Here is a 24,626-nt window from a genome sequence, read left to right as displayed (position 1 = left end):
TGTTGGATGCAATGTGGGGGTCTGCAGTGAGTGGAGAATTTGTATAAACAGCAGAACGCTGCATTTGAGCAGCATAAAGAGATCATAGGATCTAACTCGCCATATTTCTGTAAAACAGTTTTATTTTTACATTTGTATCAACCTTGTTATGAAGTGAGATCTAGCCTCAGAAGCTTCCTAACCAAATGGATATTTGAACCTTTATTCTCCTCATCCAAATCTACCACTGACACTTATTACTTTTGCACCACCATACCTAGCATTAATTTTTAAAAAACTTTTCTTGTGCTTGCTTAAACTATTTTAAAGTAAGGAAAAAAGGGGAGGTGGCTGGGACTAACTATATACTGTACATGTATTATAGCATGTATTTTTAATAGAAAAGCCAATTTACTGAGACAGCTGAAAGCAGAGAAGCAAAGAGTTAACAATTCAGAACAGGGAATTGGCAGCCACTGCCAGCATCCTACACCCCCATTCACTTTATCTTGCTGCTTTGCTTAACTGCTCCCTTTTGAAGCCACTTTATTTTTAAAAACAGAGCTAGGGGTCTAATATTTACATGTTGTAGTTGACTCCTTATCTTATTCCTTATTCACATTAACTACCAATGTACTGGCTAACTTTCTTGATGACATACAAGGTTCAAGCTTTATTACCTGTAAGATTAGTTAAGTGTTCTGCAGTTATTACACTATACAAACACAAAGGCTGTTTTTCAAATACTTCCCCATACAGCAAAGGACGACTTGTGTTAGGATATTTTCTCTCACAACTTCCCTCTCTCTGTTTCTTCACACACACATCTAACCTCCACAAACACAAATCAATAGTCAAAACTTGCTTTTAAATTGTACTTGCCTTTTGAAGATATGCTACGTGGTATGAGCATATTTTCCCCCCTCCCCTCACTTTTTTCTGGTGTAAAAAATGCCTTAGGTATAACTAAGCCCAAAGCTTATACATTTGACTTTGCAGAGAGAAAGGAGGGGTAGTATGAAACAGTGGACAATCAGAACACAGGAATCTGATTGGGCTGAAAAGCCTGGGCCAGACTGGATTTTCTGACAAGAAGTGAGAAAGTCAGTTGCCCATCTTATGCCCTTCAATGGATTTCTACTTATTTTAGGTTGAGTCAACATTTGGAAATATTCCTACTGTTCCATCAGAGCCCCAGGGAGGATAAATAAGCCACAGCTGTGTTTTAAATAATCTCCAACCAGCTCTCCTACTCCACATACTTCCTGCACCCTTTGATCAGCCCCTTCCATTCCACCACACCACTTGATCAGTACCTCTCATGTTTGCAGTGTAGGAAGATAATGTTTTAGTTCTCTATCATCTTCCCAGATAGCTATTTTGCCCTCAAGCTTGCTTTCTACTTATCTGACTCCACCTCCCATCCACTTTCTGCAATAAGGGGGAAAAAGAACGATAACTGTGGTAAAGCACATTCTTCGCATGCAGAACCTGAATACCAGGTTTAACCAACCCAACCCATTCCCTTATCTCCAGTTAAAGGACCTTAGGCAAAAGCCCTGGGAAAAGATTATTTACCAGTAACTTCGACAGTAGCTGGTCAGAGTACAAAATACTGAGAGACTGGCCAATGACTTGACTGTATAAGACTTCATATGTGAAGTCTTACACAGCTGCAGATGTGAACATATACCTCCCTCCCCCAGTTGAATTTTCCTTATGTGGTCTGATGCACTTGTAGTTTGGCCGAGTATTAATCCTGATGGCTACATGTAATTTCTCCAGCTCCTTGCATAGATGGCAATTGTAAATTATACTTTATAAGCAAGGACTTCAGCACAATAGCTGGAAGAAGAGTACCTACCTAAGAGTGCCATTTTCTCCTTTGTCCAGACTGGTAAATCGACTGTATAGACGAGTAATCTGACTGTGAGAAACTGAGGAAAGAGAAAAATTAGACAAGTTTAACAGTAACACTAACACTAGTTAATCCATAGCAGTGAATACAGGAGCAGAAGTTACTCCGTTGTAGTTCAGTGGCCAGAACTTTAATTTTGTAAAGTCCTTACAGATGTTTAACTTCTAATGAAAGTAACTTCAGCCATTACTCCAATAAGCAAAATGTTCCATTATTCACACACTACAGTGTTAATCTAATAAGAGATACACATCTATTCAAAGGGGCAGGGATGACATAGTTAGAAAAAATATTTTATCTCTGCAAATAAAGCCAAAGTTATTATCAAACAAAAAAAGTTTACTAGTTTTTCTGCCCATCCATGCCCACATCATTCAGGACTGATTCATATATTACAAAGTTCATGTGGGGATTGTCAAAAGACGTGCACAAATCTGCTTTTGAATTGCTATAATGTAGTTCTTAGAATTTAAGCCTTGTCACTGTTACTTTACATTGTATATAATACTGTTATTTGGTTATTGGTTGTGTTTTAGTTACCAATTGTCACTTGTTAATCTATGCTATCTTGTAATTTATTGTATGCTTTATATTAATAAAATTCTGTTTAATTTTTTAAAAAAGTGCACTTGGGAGTTCTGTGCTAAGAACTCTGATCTCAGGTACACAGTGGAAGGAAAGGGTGAATCCACAGTACATGTGAAGAAGGACCTTAAGCCATGCTATTTTCCCTGACCTGAAACTGCTCCAAAAGCCATTTTCCTAGTTGGAAAAATTACATGTAACCATCAGTATATGCAAATTTCCTCAATGGGGCAAACACTGTCCCCATAGGACCATTTCAGGTCAGGAAAACAGTGCAGTAGGAAGTCTTAAGCCTCTTCTTCTGGTGTGCTGTGATATGAGCCAAATGAGATCCCTACTGCCTGAGAGTTGAGTTCCCAATTCAGGATTCCAGGTGCAGGTTTGAACCAAAGTACTGATGGTGGTCAACATGAATTTTGTAACATGAAAAACAGCTCTCATTCATAGCATTTCATTGGCTTAAAAGAAAAAAATGTTCTTCCATTGAATAAAATCTTCCTTGCCTGATTGTATGAAAGCAATTATTAGCATAGATGATTAGGCAAGTAGCTATTAATATCTGGTTTACTACAACAAAGCTCAACAGATTAAAAATCTTAATGACAAGAATTGCCAGCCACCATCCAGAAGATCTGAAGTGGCTAGAAAGAGGCAGTTTTTCTGCTTTCTGTTTTAATTTTTCTCCCAGTGTGGGACTCTAATCTGATGAACCGGGTTTGATTCTTCACTCCTCCAACTGAAGCCAGCTGGGTGACCTTGGGCTAGTCATGGCTCTCTCTGGAGCTCTCTCAGCCCCACCCACCTCACAGGGTGTTTTGTTGTGGGAATAATGACATACTTTGTAAACCACTCTGAGTGGGTGTTAAGTCATTCTGAGGGGTGGTATATAAATCTATTATAATATTATTATTCTGCTACAAGGAAAAATTAAAAGTCCAGCTTGTTACAGGAAACAAGGGGTTAAAATTAGCCACAGATGGCCCCAAATTTGTAAAATATTAGGCAGAATGTCTCCAGTGGGCCTCCCTCACCCCTAACTACATAGGACCCAATATATCCACCACTACAGTATTTCTACTTGATGGGCTGAAGCAGGTCTGTCTGTGGCTGAGCAGGTCAGGCAGGTTCTTCCTCCTTTCCTCCCTTGGAGGCAGGATGGGAGGGGGACAGTGCCCTTTTCCAGGGCCTTTTTCTTCCCAGTCCAGCTTGCTTCCTACTACTTGTGAGTATGCATCGTTCTGCTGACCACACATATAAGGTCAAATTAACGTGGCAAAACTCAGCAACATTCACAGAATCTGCACTTGGTAATTCATGAATCTAGACATCCATCTATGCCAACCAATAATGTCATGCCCAAGGACTAGTGAATGAAAAAAGGAGGCAGAGACTAGGCAGTAGCTCAAAGGTCACACCTCACACTCCATTCCTGTTGGCATTGCTTTGATTCCATTAACATTTGAGTCCCACATATGGAACTTTATTTTGTTTCTATTTGCAAATCTTCATTTTCCCTGATTTCTTAGAAATCTTTACTTTTCAAAAGTCCACTTCCAGTTAATCTGCATGTAGAACAGGAAAGGGCTCCAGTCTGCTGCTTTCATTACTTGCAAATGGGTCCACTGATGGGAGACAGATATGGGAAAGTTGCTCCCCTTCCATGTAAGTAGCTTGCACAGCAGAACTGCAGACTGCCATTAGAAGCAGCTGGGGTCAGCTATCTCCTGAGAAGGCCTCCTATCAGGAAAGGTAGCAACATTTCTGTTCATGTTTGAGGATTTTGAATTACACTGAATTACATTGTAGGAACAGATGTATGAAGTGAATCCTCAATCAACATTTAAATATAAATATATCATTATTGTTTTGTATATTGATTTTAGTATTGTTGCTTTCTTGTTTTTATTGATTTTAAACTGTTCACCGCTCAGAGCCTCTGGGGATGGGCGGTATATAAATGGAAATATAAATAATAAATAAATAAATAAACAGATATAGAAGGAAAAATGTAAGGCCACAAAATGCAAGAGACATCTATGCAAAACTGTACCTCTTCCATCTCAAGGATTTTTATTTCCATTGTCATTTCCCCCTCTGTATCCATGTGCATGTATGGAGATGTAAAATTTCATGAAATTGTGCGGTGATGGGGGGAAAGGTTTTTTTTAATGGGCATATTTCAGGGAAAATATGCAGCACTCATTTTCCTATCAAGCCTAAACCTATTTTGCTGCCCTAACAAAAACCAAGTTTGTATAAATCCAGAGGAGTTAGCCGTGTAGTAAAAAGTCCAGTAGCACCTTTAAGACTAACCAACTTTATTGAGGCATAAGCTTTCAAGAATCACAGCTCTCTTCATCAGTTGCAAGTTGGTTAGTCTTAAAAGTGCTACTGGACTTTTTACAAGTTTGTATAGCAGTTAGAGTGTTAAACTAGGATCTGGAAGACCCAAGTTTGAATGCCCACTCTGCCACAGAAGCTCACTGGGTGACCATTGACCATCACACACTCAATCTAACCAAACTCACAGGGCTGGTATGGGGATAAAATGAAGGGGAGAAATTTACAAGCCACTTTTGGTTCCCAGTGAAGAGAAAGGTGGGGTATAAATGAAGTAAATAAATAAATGCACAATTTATGTTAGCATATTAAATTGTACTATTTGACACTCTCATGGAATTTAAGTTTCTACAATTTCAAATATACCCAATACTAAAGTGAAAAAGTTGCACACTGCTGCACTCCATACTGCTTTAGCATATGTCATTCATTCCAAAAGAAAAACATATGCTTTATAAGAGTTTTTTCAGTGTCCCCCAAAATCTTCCACTGAAAAAACTGAAAAAAGTCTTTAGACTTATTCATGGTATGATTTGAGTGAATAAAACCTTGTCTTAAAAAGCTTTTCACTCATTTGAACGTTTAATAGTTTTTTTTTCAGCACTCCTCAAAATTTCCCAATTATCCAATTTTTCTGATAGGAAAATTGAATGGCAAACAATTTGAATGAGTGACTTACAATTTGAGTTTTCCAAAGAAAAATATAAAAATTGGAAAAAATGTTCTCTTTTGACTTACTGCAACATCCTAACACTGCTAACAGTCTAACACAGTCTCTCTCTACACAAGACATCTGGCACGTGTTCTTCAAGCGTCGAGTGACACAATGTTTCCTGGGAACTGTAGTTTTAAGAGTTGCTTGGGTTTGCAGTGGAAAGGAAGGTTGAAAATACAAGCAAAATTAGGTTAAAAGCCTTTTTCTAGTCTTTTAAAATAAAAGCATGCAGAGGGGGGGACTAAAGGCTTTTGCCCGTAAACTACACTAGAAAAATGCTTCTATAACCTAATTTTGCTTGTATTTTCAACCTTCCTCTCCACAGCAAACTCAAGTGACTGTTTTAAAACTACAGTTCCCAGGAAACACTGTGTCACCCAAACTTGAGGAACATGTGCCAGATGTCTTGTGTAGAGAGATTCACAGCTAACCCTCTGACTTGTGAGGAAAAAAGAAATCTTTTAACTTACTCTTCTTGGTAATAAAAACATAAAAATAAACCTGAGGTAGTGAAGGTATCACTCCCATGAGATGGCAGCTGACCTGAATGTAAGCTGCCCCACAAATGCTCTTGGAAAAATCTCAGCAGAAGACACCTCAAATAAAGCACTGCAGATGACACGTTCCAGTACTGACTTGCAAATGCCAATGACTACCTTTTTTCTCACTTCATATCAATCTACTTTGTAGCCTTTTTCTATGTGTTTTATATATTTGCTTAATCTTTTGTTGGTTCCGTCTAACCTGCATTATTTTGGAAATTAGGTCAAAGGCCTAGCCCAGCTTTCATTTTTACAAAAGCCACTTAGCAGACAGAGGATTTCTAAATGGTATGGGGTGGTTCTAAACTTGCCCCATCAGTTCCTCCAAACTTTGTGAGTGAATGCCATTCATTCTTGTCAATTTACAGGTAACAAGGAAGCTCTGAAAAAGCTTTTGGATTATCCCAATTAATGAGTTATCATATATCTTTGTGGCTGATTCACAACATTTCTACTTTGTAAATGTTAAAACAAGGAAAGGGTAGAATAGCCAGACTTCTAACAATACTGGTGAGTCTGCTAAACTAAATAAGCCCAATATCTCACAGTCAGACTAGCCATGTTTGCATAAAATTAGCTTGGTCTTGAGTTATTGAAATTAATTTGAGACATTATCTATAACTGCTAAAATAACTAAGCTTTCAGACAAAAAGTTCCAGTTCTTATCAGGAGTCTAAATTGACCAAAGGTTACAGTGTGAACACATGTGATAGCTGTTACAAAAGTAAGAAACTGCTTTACATTTCAAAGGTGAATTGTAAATAGTTTAGCACTCAACATTGTCTAAGATGCAAAAGCCACTTCTTTTTTACTTCCGTTCTTCATGATCACACATTGGTGTGTCACTGTGCTATAGAGGATGGAGCACAGACCTAGAACTGGAGAGACCCAGTTTCAAACTCTTGTTCTACCATGAAGCATACGGGGTGATCTTGATCTCTCAGCCTAAACAACCTTGGCAGAGCTGTTGATATAAAATGGAACAGGGAGTACCATGTATACTGCTCTGAGATGAAACTATAACAATACATTCACTTTTTCTATATAAAGAGACTGAATTAAGAGTTCAGACTAGAGAAATTTCCAGAAACTTTGAACTGAAAATTTTGGGGAAAATTGAAATATATGCAATACGTACTGTCCTATCAAACCTAAACCAATTTTACTGCTTTAACAACATAAACTACATTCTTTATAACCTATGTAGTGTATAAAATTGCACCATTTAACATATACCTGCCATTAAAGTTTTCTACAAGCAAAACTGCAAATATTTCCAATATTTGAGAAAGAACTGCAAACAAATGCACTCTATGCTACCTTAGCGCATGCATCTTAAATTTTGCTATCTGAAAAGTAGAAGAAGATAGAAGTTAAACAGAAAATACAAAGTTTGTGAGAAATTACATAAAATATATTATTTGGTGAGAAAAGGATCACACAATAAAACTAATACCATATTTTGATATATAGTTAAACTTTATAACATTAAAGCATTCTACTATTAAGTAGTGTACTCTCAGCATACACATTATAGCATTTTAATTATGTACAAAATTAAAGTATTAGCACCTCAAGTCTCTAATTAGAATCAGTTTCTGAAACTTCTGAGCCTTCATTTGCATCCTCATGCAGCTCTTTGGAAAACCTGAGGTTTGCACAAATTGAAACAAGTTTCTTTACTCTTTTGCACCTTCTAGGTTTAGAAATGCATCTTAGAGTTAAGAGCTGTACATGTCTACAGCATGTCCACCTTGTCTTTAAAAGCATTTAGTTGGGTTTGAAAAATACTATTACACAAAAGGTGGTATAGTTAACATACCTTTGACTGATTTTAAATTTGTTATTTATGTATGTTATAGTCCACCTTTCCCCCTGAGGTTCAAGGCAGCTTTCATAGTGTTAACTAGTACAGTAAATTTCAAAGACAATTCAATAAACAATATAATAAATATATAAACGCAAATTTGCAAAGACATCTAAAACCAGTAAAAATCCAATACAGAGTTGAAGAAATGCTGAAACAGAGCATAACCAATGCTCACACTGATATAAACTATCCAGTAGGATTATACTTACAGCAACACAGTACTAATAAAATCTATGGTCCCTATCCCTTTACTTATGCATCTCCTTGAACCTATTTCCTTACAGTACAACCCTCCTATCTAAAAAGCCCTCTTGAATAATTCAGTTATGTATCATTTCCAGAAAGCCAGGAGAGTGGAAGCTTTCTTGACCTCTTCAGATATGCCATTCCATAAAGTGGGGGCCAACACAGAGAATGCACGTGTACGGGCAGCTCTTGATTTTGCCCATGTACAAAATTGTACCTGCAGAAGGCCCTGTTCAGATGAATGAAATTGCCATGATGGAACATAGGGAGAGACATGATAAGATGGACAAATGCTATAATAAGCACTATCTAGTAACTCTTTTTCTGCTGGACAGATCAGATTTGAAAATAGTTTTGCAAATACAAGAACTCCTTTGTAGCCTTCAAGTAGAATGATCACAGCTCAAATATGGGCTTGATCTCAAGAAGTCTGAATTATTCCTATAACAAACTCAGTCTGCAAGTGTTAACAGCTCTACTTTGATAAATAGCACAAAAGGAGTGCAATACAATTTGACATAATTCCTGTTGTTTCAGTAGGTACATGAAAGTGTTCCACAACACAATGCATATGGCTGTTGCTGGGATTAGGCAATGCAGGGGATTAGGGATGTGATCCAACCAGAACTGAATTTTCTTGTCGTTAACTAATGCTGGCAGCATGAATATACTGAATACCAACATGGTACAACCACTATTCTTAGGATAGGAGGATTATTTCACTTCTTACTGCCTAGAACTCTTCTGAATTTCGGATCCTATAAAAACCTCTCCTCTCCTCCATAGCAGAGAAATACAGGAATTTGGAGAGTTGTCATTAATACACTGATGATTCCCAACTTTCCCCCCTCAGATCAGTTTAGGTTTGGTCCTGGATAGAGATGTGAAGCCCCAGAAAAAAAAAGAAAACGGGGGAGTGAGTTCTCCCCATTTATTTTTCCTGAGGACATTTGCTCAGGGTTTGATTACACAAGATGCTAAATGTGAGTTGGGTTGGTGGCCAATCCAACTTATGTTGGACTGTTCATCTTACTGCCACCGACGTACGTCTCTTGGGCAGACACATGGAATGGGCAGTAAGTTTAATCCTTGCTGGCCTGAAGTTGTTAACTGAGGGGAAATATTATCACACACACACACACACACACACACACACACACACACACACACACACACACACACACACAGTGCTCACAACCAATAGGCCTAGTGAATTAAATGGTGGCAAGTATGTATATATAGGGACAGTAACCTCCAAGTTTCCCTTTCCCCAATAGCCCTGGGCTGTAGCTGAGTGAGGAGAGGTACATACAGGGAACTGGCTGCCTGTCTGGTGGAGCCTCTGGAAGAGGAGAGAGGAGACCCTGTAAGGATTTGGGTCAGGGCTCTCTGCCTGCTGTAGTGGAGGCTAGGCAGGTAGCATGTGAGGGTGGACTGCTGGCCTTTATCTGCCTAGGTGGCAAGGAGTGTGAAAAGCTTGTGTGGGTGGAGGGGATCTACCCATTCTTGCCATGGAACTATTTTTTGTTTTTGAATGAGAAGCATTTCACTCGTTCAAAGCATGTAGCATGGAAGTCGGAGGAATATTTCAACTGTTCTAATTAAAAGAACACTGAAAAAACACTCTTGAATTTTTTTTAAATGAGTGAAATGAAAGACAAGGTTTTATTCAAAACGTGTAGTATGATATTTTTTGTATAAGACAATCTACAGCATTAGATAATTATAATGAATATATATATACTGTAGAAATGCACATTTTCAAGACTATTTTTGTTTTAATGTAAATTATTTTGATAAATTAATATGATGCTATGTGTTTAATAATATATTACTAATGATTTTAATGTTTCAAAGATTAACTTGATGTTCAGATATGCTGGTAGTCCTACCTATTGTGGCTGTACGACAGTGTTTCTGTCCAAATAGTATACCTTGTTTACTAGGGAATTGATTTCCAACCTTCAACTTTTATTTTTTCTTACCTCTCAGCCAGCAATAATTAAGATACATTTGCAATAGTAGCATAGGGTGCAGCAGTTTGCAACTTTTTCACAAGTATTGACTATATTTGCAACTTTTCTTACAGAAAATAGTATTTATTTATTCCCATCATTTAAGCCCTACACTTTCCTTCAGTGGAGTCCCAAAGCAGCTTACATCATTCTCCTCTCCACCATTTTGGCCCCACAACAACCTTATGAGATAGGTTAGGCTGAGACTGTAAAACTTGCCCAGAGTCACTCAGCAAGCTCCTATGGAAGAGTAGGTATTTTAACCTGGACCTACCAATGGTCTAAACAATGCATCACATTAATTTAGTATGCTAAGGTATATATGATGCTTTTTTGTTAAACCAGTAAGAGAAGTTTAGGTTTGATAGCAAAATTAATGTTGTATATATTTCAAGCCTTCCCAAAATGTCCTTTTTTCCTTGAAAAAAACCTTTCCATCCACCACGGTTTCAAAATTTATGGACATTTTACATTTGTAGGTATGAATAGTTGTCAGCAAGTGGTAAACAGAGTGGATGAAGGTCAAAAAATTGTGTTATACTCCTGACCATAGCACCTTTGCCCAGTTTCTGTTAGTTTATCAACTGTGGCCTTTCCTTAAGACACTTTCTTTGGTCACAGTAATCTACATCACAATTCTTCCACAACTATATCACTCAGTGTAAGAGTAGCTTTCCTATTACCATAAGCAATGTGCATAAATATAAAAGCAGGCCAACTACTCTAAACAAAGATGCCACAGGTAAGCAATGAAGATGACAAGTTACCAGTCCATCATACAGTGTTATCTTAACTTCCACAGAAGGAAAAATGGATGTGCCTTGTTCAACATTCCTGCACAACATTCCTGTGTCTGTAATCAGGGAGTTGTTACAAGCCAGAAGTCAACAAGCAATTCAATTAAGCTAATACCTCTTAGCATCACTGAAGTCTTCTATCATAGCACCACACAGCGCAAACAACAATACTTCCAGCCAAAAAAAGTGTTTAAAAAAATCCCATTTAGGCATACAAAGCATTTTCCACAGAAATAATACTGTAGTCTTAACACTCAGAACACTCCTAGTGAACAGCTTGCTCACAAAGCAACAAATCATGGTTTGCCATGACATCTGAACCAAGTCTTAGATTGGTACAGATCAGAAGTATGAAAGAGAAGAAGTTTAATGGTAGAAGAAAGCTGCAATATCCATCTGATTTTAGTAGGGCCAAAGGCAGGTCTCACAGTCCTCGTCCCAGTACCATTAAAAAGGGGCCACATATATGGTATCAACTGCAAGTATCAGGAGTAGTTCTAAATAATGGAATTGTATGTATTTTCACAGCTACAAGGGTTTGCTCCTGATTAATACTGGAATGAGAAATTGTCTGGGAAGGCCATGTAAGTTACTATGAACTCTTTGGAATGTTGGGGGGGAAATCTAACATGTGAAACAATCTATGGTAAAATTTCTATTCTTTCTCTTAGACCATCATTCATTATGTAATGCTTTATACTGAAATATTTCATGCTTCAAATATTCAAATTTTAAATTGTAGCACAGAAGACAATGTCACTCCATAAGCTGCAAGATACAGACTAAATTCATTTTTCATAACAATTCCAAGTAATCAACTAAATAAAAGACTGAGTCTGAGTATATTTTATGAGTGTCTGTACCAATAAAAGGAATATACTGCTGACATTCGCTGTAACACCTACTTGAGAGGGAGCCTGGGGCAAGGGGACACCCCTTCCCTATCATGTGTGCAGTGGAAGAGGAGGGAGCGAGAGTAGGCAGTTGGGGTGCTGGCTGGGAGCAGTGTTTTACTCCAGGCCCAGCTTCTTAGCAAGAGAAAGCGAAACACTTCTCGTCAAAGCCATGGCAAGGCATAAAGCAAAGAAGCACTTAACTTGCTTGTGCTGTATGCAACTGGCTGTTGGAGAAAGAGAGGGAGGGAGAGATGCTGGGGCAGGAACTACTTTACTATTTTATTTCCTGTTCTGGCTTTGAAGAGAAGCACTTGGCTTCCTTGTGCAGTGCCGTTACAGCTGGGGAGGGGGGAAGAAAGGAAGACTGAGTAGGAAAATAAATAAATGCTAGGCAGGGAGTAAAACAGTGTATCCTCTCCCCCACCCCTCCAATCCAATTTATTCTCCCTCTCAATTGTGTCTGTTTTATTCCCCCTTTCCACCTCCTTGGGCAACATCTGAGTGGGACTTTTATCTCTCTTGGGCCTTTTCTATTTACATTCCTAAACCTCCCTTCCTCCTTGTACATGCTTGGCTCTGTGGTTAGGGTTGCCAGCCTCTCCCAGTATTACAATTGATCTCCAAATGACAAAGAGCTATTTCCCTAGATAAAACTGCTCTTGGAGAGTGGAATCTATGGCATTATAACCCTGCTGAGGTTCTTCCTTGCCCTCCCCAGGCCCTCCCCAGTTCTTCCTTGCCCTGCCCCAGCAAATCTTGTGGAGTTGGCAACCCTAGCCCCACCTCATCTACCAACCATTTTCTACTTGGCTCTGCCTTGTATAAAAGGCATTTTGTGGTGGCACACAACACCCTTAGCTCAAAATTCCAAAGGTGCCCACAGGCTCAGAAAGGTTGGGGACCCTAGAACTATGCAAACCTGTTTTTTGGATCCAGACTTTTTTTTTTAAAGAACACTCCTGAGCTTTAACCTTTATTCAATAATGATAATTATGTGATCTCTCTTTAGCTACTGACAATACTTCTCATTGGGATTATACTTTAAATGAACAAGGAAAGTATCCTGACACATCAAAGGAAAAGCCAAATGAAGAGTAAGAAGAAGTATTTGGGTTAGTCTTAATTTAAGGTGAAAGGATGACAACGATGAAGTTGTAAAACACCATAAAGGAAATATATTTAGGATCCAAGGGAAAAAATCTAGTGACAATATAAGAAACGAGAGACTTTCAGAAAGCTGCACTCATCCAGTTAATACAGCACATATGGTTTGTGAAACCTCTTGTTTACATTTAAAAATATTTCTCAACATGAAATGATTCAGTGGCTAGACATACTGAAATCATTCTATAAACTTATTGCCCCATAGGCATACAGATCTTTCTGTAGAAGTACAGCAAATGTTGATCTCAAACAGCAGTATTTCATAATATGTAGTCACAGATATATTATAAAATTAAGCAAGAGACTAATGGCACCTTTAATGTTATTTTAGTGTAAGTTTCAATTGAGTCCACTTCTTCAGATGCAGCTCCTTCACATGCAGATTATTTATAATGTAGTCAAAGACCTATGACTACTTTACACTTATGAAAACATTCCAAGAAATACAAGCACAAAATCTCTAACTGGCATAAAATTTGGCATCTGAAAAATGTCAGGGTTTTTGTTAAAATATATATCAATTTATTTTTAATATTTGAGGCTGCAAAGATAAGGTTTAAATTATGTAGGTAGCATCTGGCAAAATATCAGAAGCCAGGTGAGGTGAGAAGCCAAATTATGTAGCATTTGGCAAAAATTGTGGGGCTTTAATGCTCCATGAAGGTTTTTGTCCCTCTTTATAGCTAGCAGAAACAGACTGGTGCAAAATATATTTGGTCAAGTTTTATGATTTATCTACAGAGTTTGACTTTTTACTCTACAGAATATAATTAGACTTGACAGATCATCCACTTAAGGTAAGATATTCACACAAAGGAGAATCTTGGACAACATGTAGCCCCTTTAATGGCACATACCTTAACACAATTCTCAGCACTTTGACTGAGAGCTTCCAGAAAGTAATTAGTGACTGTACCTTTGGTATAATTTCCTGCATCACCGCTCCCAGCTAAGCTGCTATCAGTCAGCCTATCCTTACTGATATACTATCCCCATGGCAACCACAGCAGTTGCTTACAAAAAGTAATACCAGGAAACCATTTACTGTATTTTTAGTTTCTTTTGATGCAGTTAAGCAACTGGAAAAAAGAGAGGCTGATCATGCAAGAGCAGTCTGTAGAAAATCACCCACATCATCAGGAATTGCAGGTTGCACTATTGCACCATCTTGTATTAACTTTGAACTTTAAGAATTCCTATTCTGTCAAGCACACCTGACCCTAATACGCACAAAAATCCATCTGCCTTTTTGTTATAGCACAATTTATGCACTTTATTTTGCACTGTAATGTTATAGATTTTAAACTTTAAGATTTATTCACACCATAATGGATTTTAATTTATGAAATTTTGTTGCGAACTGTCTTAGACATGTATATGGAGAGTAGCATATACATGCACTAAAATCATAAATAATATTTTGCCTTCCTTTCCTGACAAAAACTAGCCTCCAAAGCAGATTACAAACAAAAATCCAGTACAAATTACTAAACTGAATACAAAATGTTCTAGACTGTGAAAGTGAGATCAGCGGCGGCTCTATCCAGACACAATGAAGGGTTACCTGGCTACTTTTCAACTTACCTTAGAACAACCCCATCAATGGCAGCTACAAACTGGAGGGAAGGGGGCTTGTTAGCTAGGTATAATGAAATGTGCCTGCCTTGATGGCAGTTAATGGGAAAGAAGGGTCTTTCTGCTGGATCTAGGCATGGTGGAAGAGTTTCTGCCCTCCCTTTGATAGAGCTGTGCCCTCAGGAGCTGAGCCCTTGCGATTTACTTGAAATCAGAGTAACTGCTGGGCTTTTCTTGTACAGAACAAAGCACTGCAAACCTGATATCCTAATACTATGTTAAATCTCCACTACTGTATGCAGCATTACCGAATGCACACCATTGTATTTGGCTATAGGAGATCAACATCAGGATCTCTTAGCTTAGCCAACAATTTACCATATGGCCCTGGGCAAATCACTATCTCATCTGTAAAATGGGAATTACAATGACCTCATTGGATTGTTATGAAGGTGAACCAGATGAAGGTAGTGACACATTTCACATTAGAAGTACTATAAATAAACACAGATGCACTCACTGATTTGCTGCTTGTAAAGACACTCACATAAAAGTGTATGCAATAAGAAACCACACATGGACTACTGCTTTGACATCTATCCCTTTGAATGTCCCAAAGCGTATTAAGGAGGTAGCATAAGATCTCCTCCTTCAATTCACATTTTGAAGATTCTTTCAGGAAGTGATGCTGTGGTTTTGACACAAATTGGGGCATTAATAAAACAAAGCATAATTTAAGCCAGGACTTGTTTTGAATGCCTACCTCTGTAATAAATTTAGTACTAACAAATAAGAGAAGACATGTGAGCGCAAGTAAGTTTAACTCCTTACATTGCCACCATCAGCTATCACATATCCAGGATGAGGTGAGAGACCTAAGCTTAACTATACTTACAGCACATGTCACTTAAAAACTTGAGGTACTAAACATTTTAAGCTGGTTACGTTATTCAAAACAGGATAAAATAAACAAATTCAAGTGCTGTTAAAATCTCCACTACTCTCTTAAACTTCTCCCTGCCACCAGACAAAAATAGATCTTGCCAGGATTCCAAAAGATATTAAGCAGTTCACAACTAATTAAACAGAGGAAGACCTATAGCTATCTACCAACACGAATTCCTTTTCTACCCTCGAGTGCCAGTGCTTTTGGGATGGGGAGATTAACTGATCACCATGTTAAAAAAAATAAGATCATAAGCCCACATACTCAAGAAAATATTGCAACTGTATTTACTCCATTGTGTCAAGGCTTTCAGGTTAATTATTGGCAGCTACTCTAGACTAATACGACTTTAACAACACCTTGAAAAACATGACAATAAGATACCTGATGAGAAAAGGTGTTTTTAAACTTTAGCCAAAAAGAGAGATTTCCCTGGGCTGTGTTTAGGAACACGACCTTTAATATCACGGGGCACGCGTACTGATGGAGCAGAACAGAACAAAAGGGTTCCTATGCCTTTAAGAGATACACAGGAGAATTTTTGCAGGTGCCGCTTCTCGTGGGTCACAGAGAAAACACATGCCGAAGTTTAGTTTCTTATGCAGCGCCTCACTCTTTTCATCTACTACAGCTAAGCTGAAGCCCGCGGGGCAGACAACGCAGCCCTCTGACAACCAAACCCGCATCCTACTGGAGAAACGGGAGAGACAAAGAGAGCGAAATGTTTTGGCAGCTGGGACTGACTGACTCCAAGGAACTCCGGCTTCTCCCCAAGCTCGCAGACCCAGCTGCTCCTCTCGACTGGTCCGGGCCCAGAAAAAAAAAGGTCGGACCGACCCGTCTAGGTACTCACAGCCCGTCTCCTTCTTGATCTCCTCGATCTCCTCGTCCCGAAGCAAAGTGGACGCCCGGGAGCCCATCACTGTCACCCCACCGAGAAGTACCAGGCAGAGGAAACCGCGAGACTAGTCTTCTCCAAGCCTAGAGCCGGAGAGACTCTGCTGCGCCACCCAGCCAATCAGCGACGTTGCGCCAACTGCCGAGATTGCAAGGGACTAAGCAAGCGCGCGACACCTCCTATCACCTCCCCCAGCCGCTGAGTACAACTAGAGCCCGGCCTGTCGGAAGTGCGCCTGCGTAGAGCGATACATTCCAAACCAGTCGGCTGTTTCTCCTATTTGACCGGATTCTGACGTCACTGCAGGCGGATCTTAGATGTTACCTAAAAACTACAAATCCCGGCAGCAATTTAGCTATGTGGTGTCTTGTGAAGGAAGAGATTCCCAATAGTCCCTGAAGTGGCGCAATTTTTACCCCCCCTCCTTTCTTTAGTGTTCTTGGGCGTCCGTGACGCCTATTCTCACGTGTAGAGAGGCTGTTGACCTTCCGCTCGGGTTCCTAGCATGTTTCAGGAACGGGTGTGGCCCGGAAGTCACTGAGCGCGGAGGAGTAATGAGGCGCTTGAAAGTTTGAAATGGTTTCAGAGCCTTGGAAACGGTTGTTCTAGGCGTGAGGCACGCCCTTTCGTGACCTTCTTTTCTCTTTTTCAGTGGTGCCAAGCCAACTTGTAGTTCACAGATAAACTCGTTTCCTTTTTGAAGTTATAAAATTCTACCCCGAGCCAAATTCTAAGCCTTCAAAGGGACAGGTGGGCCTACTCTAACGGGAGCACTATGTAATTTTATTTGTTTTAAAGGAAATGTGTCTTGTGTTTTGCCATTGCCACCATATGGTGGAGTATATGTGACTGAGGCAAAAGCTAGATTATTGGCTTACTGGTTTAGTATCCATTACTAGGATACATTGCAGACCTAAAATTATTTATAGTATTAGCAAATAACTTCCATGGATCTAACTTCTAAGTAATATATTTAGGATCATACAATAGTTGCATAGAACGTTTCTGCCAAATAATGTCTCATATCTAATTTTTATAGTCCTATGAATACTTTCCAAAGCTGGTGATGCATTCAAAACTCTAAAAATGATCTATGGGTCCATATCGCAGTTTTCTATCTTTATTTCCTTTAATATGCTCTTGCTTTGTCTTAAGACCACACTGCATATATTGTTTGCTTGTGTGTTAATGTGTCCTCAAGTTGCCTCCAACCTATGGCAACCGTATGAAGGAAAGACCGCCAAAATGTCCTATCATTAACAGACTTGCTCAAATCCTGCAAACTAGAGGACATGGTTTCTTTTACTGAGTCAAGGTGTCTCGTTTTAGGTCGTCTTTTCCTACTGTCTTCCACTTTTCCTAGCATTATTGACTTTTACAGAAAATCTTGTCTTCTCCTGATGTGGCCAAAGTACAATAGCATATATTGCTACAGTGGCTTTATTATTAGTTGAAACCTGGACTTCCCCACCCCCTTGTTATTGTGGGACTATTATATAATTTCAGATTTCTTGTTCTAGAAACAGTAGAGAAAGGAGCTCTGCTGGGGCCAAAAGGTGGCTACTATCCACACAGTTGCAGCATTATTTTTTCTTAAATTAACTTTAAAATGCATTCTTATGAATGTTGTTTACCTACATGGGACCCACATATATCTATAATGTGAGTTACATTACATTATTGATGCACTTGGAAGGTTATAACTATTCTTAGGATTGTTCTGTTAGTTAAATTTAAATGGAAATGAATGTAAACCACGTTTTACTAGTTCAAGCAAACCGGTTTAAGCTAATATAAAGTTGCATATGTATTTGCAAACATGCTGCTAGTTTCCCCTGTCTTCCCTTGGATCTGCATTCTTTGAGTTCCACAGTTCTACATTGGAAAGCAACATGAGGCTTTTTCTGACCCTTCTTTCACAAAGTTTACCTGATCCAAATATAAAAAATGGAGGACTCTGGGCAATGTGATAGTGGTTTGTCCTCAGTGGTTCTGTGGACTGAAATAAGACATGTCTTGGTGAAACTGGTCTTATGGAACAGGTATTCCTTTCAAATAAGAAACATTTCTGAAAGCCAGCAATAGTTTATTACTCTGCTTAAGGGTTTGAGTGACTTGTAACCCTAACCTGTTCAGATTAGTATGAATTTCTGCTTTAAGGATTGCAGAGATTTGGCAGGAACCTTAATTATATCCACCCTGCACATGGGTGAAATCAACAGCAGCCCACACACATGCATTCTCTGTGGTGGCCCTTGCCTTATGGAACAGCCTACCTGAAGAGGTCAGAAAAACCCTCACTCACCTGGCTTTCTGCAAACGATGCAAAACTGAATTATTCAAAAGGGCCTTTTACTCAGATAGGAGGGCTGTATTGTAGAGAGGTGGTCTCAAAGAGATACTTCACTAACGACTTAAGGACCATAGGCTTCACCACAATGTTCCCTTAAATACTATCTGTTACTTTAAGTATGACCTTACTGGGTAGTTCTGTGTTGTCTAACGTCAGTCCTAGAATTGATTATGCTCTGTTTCAGCATTTCTTCAATTCTGCGTTGGAATTTTGCTAATGTTATGTCTTTGTAAACTTGCATTTATTTACCCTGTAACATTGTTTATTGAAATGTCCTTGATATTGATTGTACTAATTTCACACTACATAATATGCCTTGAGTCTCAGTGAGAAGGGCTATAAAAGATATAAGACTATAAATGACATAAAGAATAAATAAAAAAATAAAATAGCAGCGATAGGACTGATGTACTAACTCACAGTAATATGAATTTGATGCAATAGCCTTTTTCTAAACATTCTCTTGTTTTTAATTAAAGGTATTGTTCATTTGTTTCCCCTCAATGTGTAGTGCAGTCTAGGTGCATCCATATAAATTATACTTGTTAGTCAATGATAAATTACAGTTTTGTTAGACAAAATGTTTTAAATGCCATTTTCCTTTAGAGAGCTTTTTAAATGGCTTCAGCATATATGGAGGGAAAAATTTAACACTTTACTGCCTAAAATCAAATTCTCTGATTTATTTATATAATACTCGGACTGTTTTTTATTTCCATTGTTTACTGTTAAGGTGGTGGCTTGCCACCTGATGTTTCTTCTGTGGAAAAGCTATGTGCTGAGCAACTGTAACTATCTTGATTTCCAATGTTTGTGAATTATAGTAGTTGATTTTGGGACTGAATATTCTCTCTCAAATCACTTTGTCTAGTAGTCCTGGTTTTTTTTAACAAGCATTGACCACATTCTTGGGTCTACTACTATTTATTACTTTCTATTTTGCTGTTATGTGTATTAAGAATTCACTTCTAGGCGCGTGTTGGTTATACTTTTTGTTCCCCAAATAATATCTCTAGAATCTAAAGCTAAACGAGAACAGTGTTTTACTAATTTTATCAGTAACTTTAGTTCTTTTTTGGTTTTGGATATTTCTGGAAACATTTTAACAGAAGCCTTCTCTGTTTAGTTTCTCACCTAGGCTGAAAGCCAGATTCCATGGAAAACACACTGTAATGGATCCTAGCAGCGATTATCATTTTCTCAATGATATTCTGGGGAAGATGGTGAAAATCACACTGAAATGTAGCAGATTCCAGGGAATGCTGCAACATGTGGATTCCAACCGAAGTATCTTTATAAATAGAGGTTCTGCTTTTGTTTAGAACTATTTTTATACCTATCCAATATTATTTAAAATTTAATAGGCTCTTTTTCTTCTAGATCAGGGTGGGGACAGCTTTTGTTTTCATACTAAAGTCTGTTTTTTTAATTTTTTTCAATATTTTCAGTAACAACAAAGGGGATGATATTCATTAACAAAAAAGTGATAGTTACAGAAGAACTTAACTTTGGTATTGCATATTAGAATATTTATACATCTTAGGACTAATTTCAATTAAGGATATATGAAACACTGATTTAGAATTTAACAGTATGTCTTATCATTTGTACAGACAATCCACTATCCCCCCATTTGCTGAAATTATGAACCATCTCCCCCTTCCCCTAGCTTGATGAATTAAAGTAAACTTTCCCTTCATGAGATTTAGTATTCCCTTCCCTAACCTACCCCACTTCTCCTGTAAGAAAGATATAATTAACTAGAATCAGTAATCAAGTGTTATAGACTATCGCTAGACAGAAGCAAAAAACAACAACCCAGAATTTTAAAATTAAAACACTTGACCTTGCAATTTAAACAGCTCTCTACACCTTATGGGTTAAAACCCCACCTAGGTACTTGGTATACTTACCAAGGTAGAAGAGCCGTACGACTTCAGGGAGCTAAACCGAAATTAAAATAATGTTTTTCTTTTCCCTCCCCCAAATCTTTAACGATAAGCTAATAAACACTATGTTTGTTAAATTACATTTAGTTATTTCAGTGCAGACAAGTAAGAAATGATTGATTGATTAGATTTTTAGCCCACCCTTCGTGCAAGCAGGCTCAGGGTGGGTTACAATCATAAATAAATTACAACGGATAAATGCTTGTGAGGAAAATGACTACTGAGTTTGTCTGATTGAAAGTTTGCTACCCTTTTGGGGAGCAGACGGTTGTGATCTTTTCCTCTTAAGGGATGAGTTCTCAGAGTCCATAGGTGTCTCCAGGTTAATATTCTTTAGCAGGTTCAAGCCTGATTCTTGATCTTCTGCCAGATAGGTTTTTCCTTTGTGTTTAACTTTAAGTTTTGTGAGGTTTGTCCATTTGTAGTCTATTCTTGCTTTTCTAAGAGTTTCTGTAATCAGTTTTCTCTTGTTGAGGATTTCTTTGGGCAGATCAGTAAGTGCAGCAATGGAGTTCCATTATATGAGAGTGAATTCTGTAGTTTAGCTGTTTCTAGGATCTTTTCCCTTAATCTCCAGTCTGAGATTGTTGCTAAAATGTCTCTAGGCCCTTCCCTTCTAGAGTTGTTTGGAAAGCCAAGCCGGTATGCTTTCGTAATTAGCAGGGTGATGCCTCTTTCAGATTTTTGTTGACCATTTTGTTAGGAATGCCGTTAGGTCTTCATTTATTGCTTCTTCCTCTTCAGTCCCTCTAAATTTAAGATTAAGTTGATGATTTGAAAGTTCTAGGGGTTGTATTCTCTTTTTCATTAAATTATTTTCTTTTTGTAAGTCTTGGATTTCGTTTTGCAATGAGATACTCAGATCCATTGCGCAATCAGCTTTTTGAATAGCTTTAGTGATAGCGAGTTTTATGTCAGTGATCTGATCAGTCAGTTTTATATTTTTGTCCAAGATTCTTTGCTTTGAAGTAATAAAGGCAGATCCGTTTCGGGCAAAGTTTTACCTGCCGCGTTTGCCTCAGACGCCATTTTAGACGCTTCGTCTCCAATGCCGTTTTGAGTTTCAGTTAGTTGAGGCATGGGGAAGTAGTCTTGGAGTTTTTTAGAAATTTTGTTGTTTGCATTCTTCTTTTCTGCATTATGCTTACCCGTATTTTGGGTGTTCATATCTCCGTGAGATATTTAGATATTGAAATTTGTTCTCGGGGGTGGGGGGGGGAGTGGAGCTCAGGTTTATGCGACTGTCTTCCTCCAAAGCGACATCACGCCCCTCACTAAAGTCTGTTTTGATGCATAAGATGTCAGGTGGTTCCCTTAATAAAGTCTTTTTTTACAATACACTGTTCCTGGGTCCATCTCCTCGTTCTGTTAAACAGATGTGTGCTGGGAGGTCCCTGCTGAAACTTAGATTCTCAAGCATGGGGGGTACAATATGGATTTGTTCCACAAAGGGCAAAAAGCAGCTCCCCCAGGGCCATTTCAAGTTGGGAAGATGATGTTAGGGAAAGGATTAAGATCCCTCTCAGCACAACCCCTGGTCCCAGTCTGAATTGGGCCCCATGTGCCTACAAATCAGTGTTTCAACTGGAAACTTTTTTTTCCAGAATACTTTTATTTTATTAATAAGATTAAAAGCCCAATGTAGACAATGTTTTATCTCTGATTAGAGCTATAAGTTTAGCCATCTGCGCTAACTCCATCATTTTCACAATCCAGTCATCCATTGACGGCAATACTATACTTTTCCATTTTTGTGCATATAAAAACCTAGCTGCCATTGTAATTTATAGAAAGAAGATACCATGTTTATTTTCTGTTTATCCATTAGTCCCAACAAAAAGGCTACTGGTTTAAGCTGATATTGCTCTTCAAAATTTTATGTATTATCATAGGAGTTTGTGATCAAAATTTTGTTGTTTTAGAACAAGTCCACCAAAGATGATAAGATGTCCCTTTATATTGCTTACATTTCCAACATTTGTTTGACATACCTTTACTCATTTTTACTAATTTATCAGCAACAGTTATCATATACTGACAATTAGAGATGGACACGAACCGAACCATGTGGTTCGTGGTTTGTCGCATTTCAAGAACCTGCCCTGGTTAACGAACCGGTTCATTTGGTTCATGAAAATATCACATCCAGGACAGCAAATCATCACTTCTGGGTCAGCAGAAGGTCTGTAGGAAGTCAGACAGAGAGTTCCACCAGGTCGGAGCCAGGACCAAAAAGGCCCTAGCTATGGTAGAGGCCAAGTGGACCTCCCTGGGGCCAGGGGCCATCAGCAAGTGCTTATTGGCTGATTGAAGCGACCTCCAGGGAACATATGGGGAGAAGCGGTCCCGAAGGTATGCTGAGCCCAGTCCGCATAGGGCTTTATAGGTCAGCACCAGAACCTTGAACCGGACCCGGTACTCAACCGGTAACCCGTGCAGCTGACGGAGGATGGGTGTTATATGTGCCATGATTGGAGCTCTGGCAACCACCTGTGCAGTTGCATTCTGAACCAGCTGCAATTTCTGGATCAAGCCCAAGGGTAGACCTGCGTAGAGCAAGTTACAGTAGTCTAATCTGGAGGTGACCGTTGCCTGGATCACTGTCGTAAGGTCATGGGTCGATAAGTAAGGGACAAGTTGTCGAGCCTGTCTTAGATAGAAAAATGAGGATCGAACAACCGCTGCGACCTGTGCCTCTGTAGACAGGGAAGCATCCAGGACTACCCCCAGGCTCCTCACTCTCAACACAGACATAAGTGGCGCTCCATCGAGATCGGGGAGCCAGAGTCCTGCACCCATGGACCCTAGACCCACATGCAGGACCTCCGTCTTTCAGGGATTCAGTCTCAGCCAACTCTGCTTCGACCATCCAGTCACAGCTCTGAAGACACATTCCAGGACATCTGGGGCAGAGTCATACCACAAGTAAGCATGCCATCCAAATCTCAGGTCACGACCTTCCAAAGTCAAGAGCCTATCATTTCTCAGAAGCATCTATTCGTTCATCCACATTAGACATGAGGCAGGGAAATACAACTTCAAGTCTGTTAAACCTGGGCCACCTCTGTCCTTTGCATCCTATAAAATTTTGTATTTAACTCTTGGTTTTTTCCTTTGCCATATACATGTTGAAATATCCTTTTGTCACTGTTTAAATGGTACTTCTGAAGTTAAGACAGGTATTGTCTGGAACAAAAATAAACATCCTATGTAAAACATTCATCTTGAAAACTGATATTCTCCTCAACAAGAACAGCTGTACTTTATCCCATTTTAACATATCCTTTTTAATTTATTTCCATGTCTTAACATAGTTATTTTGAAATAGCATACAATAAATCCTTGTCAGCTGGGAGCGCTCAATACACATCTGCTTGATAGAACCTAGGGACAGACCTGGGAATAGGGTATCATGTAGGCAGAAGCTACACATTACATGTAATGTGACTGACACAATACTTCCATAAGGATGCCAGCTGTAATGAGAAGTTAATTTGAAGTACCATATGGGCCCCATTTAGATTGAGACCATGGTACAAGGGACGAGAGGCTTCTGCTCCCTCCTGCACACTTTTCCTGAACCAAAACAATCCTGGAGGGCATTATTTGCCCCATGAGGAGCTGCATATGCAAGTATTCAGGACTTTTTCAGCCATCCAGTGGGGCAAATATGGGGCAAATAATGCCCCCCAGACCTTTCCAGTTTGGGAAAATGGCATGGGGAAGCTTGAAGCCCTTCCCTGCCATGCTACTGCTCCAGTCTGAATTGGGCTTCTGTGGGCTCCACAGGGGAACCTGAGTTCCAGTGGGGAACTTGTGGCTGCTTGGGGCTGCAAGT

General features: G+C 39.0%; 2 protein-coding genes across 2 annotated transcripts in view; one reads left to right on the top strand and one right to left on the bottom strand.

Annotated features, from left to right (window-relative positions):
* Window positions 1–16,683, bottom strand: part of CHP1 (calcineurin like EF-hand protein 1) — a 31,615-nt gene extending 14,932 nt beyond the window's left edge. Inside the window, exons 1-2 of the mRNA XM_054972820.1 lie at window positions 16,442–16,683; window positions 1,844–1,916 (exon numbers count right to left, since the gene is read on the bottom strand). Of these exons, the coding sequence (XP_054828795.1) occupies window positions 1,844–1,916; window positions 16,442–16,508 (140 nt within the window). The 5' untranslated portion in view covers window positions 16,509–16,683. The remainder of the gene's footprint in view (window positions 1–1,843; window positions 1,917–16,441) is intronic.
* A 429-nt stretch (window positions 16,684–17,112) lies between these two features.
* Window positions 17,113–24,626, top strand: part of EXD1 (exonuclease 3'-5' domain containing 1) — a 63,535-nt gene continuing 56,021 nt past the window's right edge. Inside the window, exons 1-2 of the mRNA XM_054972057.1 lie at window positions 17,113–17,236; window positions 19,966–20,144. Coding sequence (XP_054828032.1) covers window positions 20,012–20,144 — 133 coding nt within the window. The 5' untranslated portion in view covers window positions 17,113–17,236; window positions 19,966–20,011. The remainder of the gene's footprint in view (window positions 17,237–19,965; window positions 20,145–24,626) is intronic.

Source organism: Eublepharis macularius, chromosome 2, assembly GCF_028583425.1.
Source record: "Eublepharis macularius isolate TG4126 chromosome 2, MPM_Emac_v1.0, whole genome shotgun sequence".
NCBI classification, from domain to species: Eukaryota; Metazoa; Chordata; class Lepidosauria; order Squamata; family Eublepharidae; genus Eublepharis; species Eublepharis macularius.
The sequence above is the reverse complement of the archived record's forward strand: the minus strand, read 5'-3'. Positions and strand labels throughout refer to the sequence as shown.